At 43.3% G+C, this 6,839-nt stretch overlaps 1 protein-coding gene across 2 annotated transcripts in view; it reads left to right on the top strand.

Moving 5' to 3' along the window:
• Positions 1-4,990, top strand: part of GPC6 (glypican 6) — a 766,899-nt gene extending 761,909 nt beyond the window's left edge. For both annotated transcript variants that reach the window (XM_083437893.1, XM_083437892.1), the window contains one exon: positions 248-4,990. In XM_083437893.1, the coding sequence (XP_083294019.1) occupies positions 248-453 (206 nt within the window). In that variant the 3' untranslated portion in view covers positions 454-4,990. The remainder of the gene's footprint in view (positions 1-247) is intronic.
• Positions 4,991-6,839: the final 1,849 nt, after the last annotated feature.

The raw sequence follows: 6,839 nt of genomic DNA on the forward strand, positions 1-6,839 counted from the left end.
GGGGTCGAGGCATTCCTTCGTGATAAACAATTATATGACTTTTCGTAGACATCTGAAGGCAGCCCTGTTTCAGGAAGCTTTCAGTGTTTGATGTTTTGGTGTGTTCCTTTATATTTTGTTGGAAGCTGCCCAGAGTGGCTGGGGTACCCCAGTCAGATGCATGGGGTATAAGAAATAGATGGTGGTGATGATGATGAAGACGATGACGATGATGATGGCATTCTCCCTCTTCCCTCCCCTCCTGCAGGTGAAGAGACCAGTGGCTCGGGAAGTGGAAGCGGTTGCACGGATGACATTTGTCCCACGGAGTTTGAATTCATCACCACAGACGCACCCCTCGTTGATTCAGACAGAAGGGAAGTGGACTCTTCTTCAGCCAGTCAGCCCAGCTGGTCAGCACTCACGTGGTTTGTCATCTGCCTGGCTCTCCTACTGCAAAAACAGTGCAGATAATCCTGGCTCTGGTCAGCGATGACTGCCTTTTAGCTTTCGGAAAATAAAAACAAAAACAGCCAACTTTCTCTTTTTCTTATGCTCTTGGGCAACGGACCATGCCACAAAACACTTACAGTTTTCTACTAGAAGAGAGCGGCACTGCAACCTGCTCCCCTTTGTGCATTTCCAAAGAGCACCAGGTGCCAGAGTGACCTTTCCCTGTTTCCTCCAGATAGCTGTGATGAAGACGCTGTCCGCTCCTCGGCAAGATCTCTTTTTCTCACGTTTTTATTACAGGAGACTTTTCAGAGCTTCATTTGCTTTTATGCTGCAGGAAGAAAAAGGGGGGAGGCGGGAAAGGGTTAAGGGTACAAAGTGTGGGTTTTCCATTACAAAGAAAAAAGAGAAGAGAACAAAATAAAGAATGTCCTGTCCCCCACCAAAAAACCCCCCAAAAAACTCAAGCTAAGTCCAAGGCCCCCCCAAAATAGCAAAATGTGACTTCCAACATATACATTAAAAAAACAAGGAGTGCTTCTGTATCCCACTTCAGATCACCGAAATGATCTTTACTATTGCGGGAGTATCTTTTATATTTTGTATTATTTGTACTCCATTGGCCATAAATAGAAGACTTGCCAAGAGGTCCAAAACAAAAGCAGGAATAAGTCTACTAATCAAGGAACATCATTCGTCTCAGAATATTCACGTTATTTAGCACACTTCTGATTTGAATTCTAACACTCTTTGTCCTAGCTGGTTTTACCCTTTAGCCATGGTATGTAATTGAAAAAGGCGTCCACTAAGTTGCCCATCACCATCTGGTTTGTAGCAAAGTCTTAACAATGCTTGAAAAGTTTTAACTCGAGGGTTTTGACATAAAAACTAATCTCTTGCGATAGAATCTCTCCTTTTTCTTTAGCTGCAGGTTTGGCATCAAGTAGAAATTCCTGCAACTGTATTCATTACCTTAACCAAATGGCAGTTTTCAAAGGAACTGATAACAGTAATTGGATCAATATGTTAGTTTTGCATAGAAACGGCATCCTTCGTATCTATTAGTTTCTGTATCAGAAGGGAACTCTGTTGCTAAAACGTCGACACAAGTATATATATATATATATATATATAGTACTGACATGGAAAATTTCTTTCACTTTTTTAGTCTTAGTATGATCATCTATTTTTATATATATGAATATTATATATATATATATAAATCACAGATTTTAACTTCTTAATTACAAGCTCAGGGTTGACACATCTTTGTATGGGGGGGAAATGTTTTGTCAACCGGCTTTTATTTTTGTTGTTCTGCTTAGGAAGAGTCGTCTTTTCATAACTGGCAAGTGCAAGAATCAGAAAGGGAACTTTTCTGCATTTTCATTGGTCCATTTCTTTACAGAGTTGCAAAGGGGTGTCTCTCTCTCCCTCTTCTGTGTCTGTGCATTTGCACAGACATGGAAATGCAGTGTGACTTTGTGGTGGCAATTTGTACTCCTGTGTGCTTCCTTCAAAAGTCAGTTTGACTGCCTCCATGGTGATAGCACCCCCAGGATGTGTTTGGGTAGCAGGATCTGATGTAAAAGAAAGTGTTCGAGCCCAGGGCTGTGATCCTGCTCACATGCGCATAAATATTATGCTCCTTTGCTACACTGCCATCAGCGATCCTATTGATAATGTCTGAAAAGCCTCTGTGTGTGGTATCACACCTGTGTACCAGGAATGGGGAGGCTAAGATGGAGCTTTAGCATGTTGCAAGGTGAGATGTCAAAGGCACTGGGTGCAAATGGAAGCAGCAGGGGCTAGGATATCAGCATAAATTCTCCCCCCCCCTTGCCATGCTAGGCATAGTGTAAAGGTAGCATGGCAAAGGAGGGGGGCGATTTATGCAGAAGTCCTAGCCCTGCCCCATGCTCAGAGGGGCCTGGATCACAACCTAATGATAAACGTGAGTGAGCAGGCCCAAACCGGATCCTTGCTACCTTCCATGTCTTCACAGGAATCCAAGTGAGTTCAAAAGGGCTTACTCCCGTGTAAATAGGTATAGGATTACAGCCCCATTGAAAAGGGAGTCGTTACAAATGGATGGCCCAGTTTGGATTGCTATTCTAGCAGAGAGAGCACAAAGTGGAAGCTGCTCACGTTGCTGTTAAGGCTTTGACCGTATGAATTGTACATGTTTCAAAATAATCATCTCCTCGTCTCATTATAATTAGCTATCGATTTAGTAATGAAAGTAGTAGGCGCACAGCACAAATGTATAAAGTATACTTAAGCACTTTTACACTCCCCTTTCCCCCTAAAATGAGCATATATGCAGCTAACGATTAAATGCTACGTCCCGTAGGTAAACAAAAGGCAGAGGTTTTGATTCTCAAAAAGAGGTTTCTTCTGGGTTTATTATTATTATTTAAAATGTTATACCCCCCAACCCTGTCACCCCTATTTGCAGTTACATGGTGGTAGTGGTGGTTGCTTAAGTAAAGGCACCTTTTGACTGTACATCAGCCGTTGAATCTTTCTTGGACTGAACATTTTTATAGGTTACACACAAACTCAGAATCTCTAGTTGAGAATATGCATATAATGGACTGCCTTATTTGTGATTAGGCCAATGGTCCATTTACTATCTGCTCTGACTGGCAGGCTCTGTCTCAGGCAGAGACTACTTGCAGGCCATTACTTAAGGGATTTTTAACTGAGCATGTAAGTGGTTGAACTTAGGGCCTTATACGCACCTATCCTGTCCCACTGAGCAGTGGCCCTTCCCTTCACCTGCCTAAGGTGTTAAGAAAAAGGATGCAGTAAACACCATAAGCTGCTTCCTCACAAGTAACTTCATCTACCTATGAATGCTAAACCATCTTCTTTGTCACAGAGAGAGCCAGCAGTTAATCACCCTGCAATTAATTGTATCCCATTTATTTTTAACTTTCTTCATTTATGTTTACCATCTTATCTTGTAGCTCACCCTTATTATCCTTGGGGACGCGGGTGGCACTGTGGTCTAACCACTGAGCCTCTTGGGCTTGCCAATCAGAAGGTCAATGGTTCAAATCCCTTCAGCGAAGTGAGCTCCCAGTCCCAGCTCCTGCCAACCTGTCCAACTCCTGCCAACCTAGCAGTTCAAAAGCACACCAGTGCACATAGATAAATAGGTACCACTGCGGCGGGAAGGCAAACAGCGCTCTGGGTTCTATTGCGCCAGAAACGGTTGAGTCCTGCTGGCCACATGACCCGGAAAGCTGTCTGTGGACAAACACCAGCTCCCTTGGCCTGAAAGCAAGATGAGTGCCACAACCCCATAGTCACCTTTGACTGGACTTAACCATACAAGGGTCCTTTACCTTTACTTTTTTTTTTATCCTTGGACACTTCGGTACACTTATCCAGCATGTTCCAGCATGCCAGGATTCTTCTTGGGCCTTTGCCAATGTAATGAGATATTTGTAAAACAGAGTCCAGTTTCACTTTCATCTAATTATGCTATAGGTAAATATAATATAACCCCATGTATCCTCGTTCAGATTCTCTGCTATTCCACACTACAACTCCTTGGCACAGTTGAGAGAAGTGGCAAGAGAAATGGTAGAGCCCTGTTTTTTAAAAAACAAAAACAAAAAACATAGTCCACTCTGTCATATGATTTGCCTTCTTCTAAAATGGTTTCCTCTTCGCAGACATTTCTTAGGAAAGCGTTGTGGGGCTGCCCTCCACTCGGTTGCCCCTTACTGCAGACTCAATCTGCTTCTGGGCAATCGGACAGTCTTGCCTTGATACTAGAACTGTACGGCAACTTCTGCTGTGTGGACCAACCTCGTTCCACTGATGTCTGTAGAAAGGAACCACATGGGCCAAAGATGGCTGATGTGGTTACTTTTTCCCTACCAGCTGATACACAAAGGTGCCACTTCATTGGCCTATCACAGATGCTTCCTTTCTACAAACATTAACAGAGCCATGTGAGATCCAGTCGCATTGAAATGGTGCTCACACAGCACTGCATTAACATACAACTTGGTCTGAGTATACATAGAGATGGTAGTAACCCAGTTGCATATTCGGCGTTGCAAGAGAACAAATGGTGATGAAATGAGGAGCATGCAGCCATAATGAGTTTTTCAAGAGAGGGCAATTTTTATCCGGATTCAGGATGGCATCCATTCACGAAGATGCCATGTGCTATGCAATAGTAATGGTTCTACTCCCCCATCCTGAGATTGGCATTGGCTGAGGAGGCCAGGTAACATGGAAATAGGTAACATTGCCTCCATCCATCATGTTTTGGTCACAGTACATCGATTAGCATGTGAGTTAAATCAGGGATGAATTTGTCCGGTCATAGTTCTCTGTTTATTTCTCCACAGTAGATATGGTGATCGCTTTGTGCGAGATGTGCACATAATTCTCCAATATTCCCTAAAGCTTGAATTGTCTCTTTTTTTTTTTCACACCTCAGATTGTCTTGGAATGTGAAGGAGCTATTAAATCTACAGAGCGTGTTGGATTTTGGAGTTAGGAAATAAAAATTTAAAAACCTGGTGCTTCTAAATGCAAGTTTCTATATCATTTGAAGTGCCTCTCTTTACACTTTCTTTGCTTATAATAACTATTTGTCTACAGGAAATGTGGAATTATTTCAGTGCCATAATTCAAACGGTTCTCTTCTGTTTATGGCGAGATACAGCGAACAAAGCTTAAGTTGTTTTCACAACGAGGTCGCGTTAATAATCATGCAACGGCTGGGGCAGCGTATTTGAAATCCCTTAGAATATCATAGTGTTTTTATTATTAATGCAGCATCATAATTAAATTGGATGTGGAAATTACATGGTTATGGTTGCAGATAATTGTATGGTAGTTGTCCTAACCATCCATACCAACTAGAAACAGAACGCTTCCCAAGGATTTTGCTAAATTGTGTTTGGGAAGAAAACCCTATTCATTAGTTCCACTTGCAATGCAGATATCATTTCCCCCTCCTTTTTCGCCTGAGGTGTTGTTTTTGCTCCAGTTCCACAAACTAGGTGGCCCATCTATGAGGCTTTAGTGCCGCCACCACCTTGGTAAATACCAACATAACTTTGATGAGGAGCTGCACATATGTAATGTGAAATTGTGGAGAGAGGGAGCAGCAGACCCTAGACTATGGCCCTCCCTGCCTCCCCAGGTCTCACAGTGTTTAACATTGTAAGGTCCAATTCGGTGCTTTTCCCGCAACCTTCTCAGGATTCTAGTTTCTAATGATCTCACTTTGACGGAGCACATGGAAGATTTAAGAGAATAAGATCCCTGCTGGATCAAACCAAAACCCTATCTTAGCCCAGCATCCTCTTTCCAACTGTGGCCAATCAGGTGCCATTGGGAAGATGGCAAGAATGACACATGAAGCTCCCATGAAGCTCCCTGGAGCTGGCATATTCAACGGTGAAGGTAAATAAATGGGATCTGATCAATGGCTGGAACAGAGAGCCCTGGTTGCTCTGACTTTTGCACACACAAAAAGGGCGGCAGGACATAATGATAATAACAGTAATCATAAATGAACACTAAAGTGCTTAAAATGGGGGGGGGGGGTTATGGGATTGTAAGGGACGCGGGTGGTGCTGTGGGTTAAACCACAGAGCCTAGGGCTTGCCAATCAGAAGGTTGGTGGTTTGAATCCCCGCAACGGGGTGAGCTCCCGTTGCTCAGTCCCTGCTCCTGCCAACCTAGCAGTTTGAAAGCACGTCAAAGTGCAAGTAGATAAATAGGTACCGCTCCGGTGGGAAGGTAAACAGCGTTTCCGTGCGCTGCTCTGGTTCGCCAGAAGCAGCTTAGTCATGCTGGCCACATGACCCGGAAGCTGTACCCGGAAGCCAATAAAGTGAGATGAGCGCCGCAACCCCAGAGTCGGCCACGGCTGGACCTAATGGTCAGGGGTCCCTTTACATTTACCTATGGGATTCTACAATTGATCATTGTAAAGACCAACCCCCTAAGGGGAATATTTTTCATGCCATTTCCAAATGAGAGTTTATTACTGTGACAGCGTAGATGCCAGGCATTCAGTGCACATGGTTTCTCCCAAAGAATCCTGGGAATTGTAGTTTGTTGAGTGCTAAGGATTATACAGGAGTGCCTGGTGTGCTCTGGTCCATGGGGTCATGAAGAGTTGGACACGACTAAATGACTAAACAACAATGAGAAGAATTATGCATCTGCTAGGGGTAAGCTACAGCTGTCAGCATTCTTTGGGGGAAGCAATATGCTTTAGATGTATTGGTGTAAGCCATGCTTTTTTCTAAAAAAACCAAAAATGTTTAGGGGTACTCTCATTTTGACTCCAGAAAATCACCATTTTATAGTTCAAATCAGGGAAAATAAATACAGTAAATGGACAAAAGTACAAAGATTCACAA

Source organism: Podarcis tiliguerta (genome assembly GCF_965153285.1).
Source record: "Podarcis tiliguerta genome assembly, chromosome: 4".
NCBI lineage: Eukaryota > Metazoa > Chordata > Lepidosauria > Squamata > Lacertidae > Podarcis > Podarcis tiliguerta.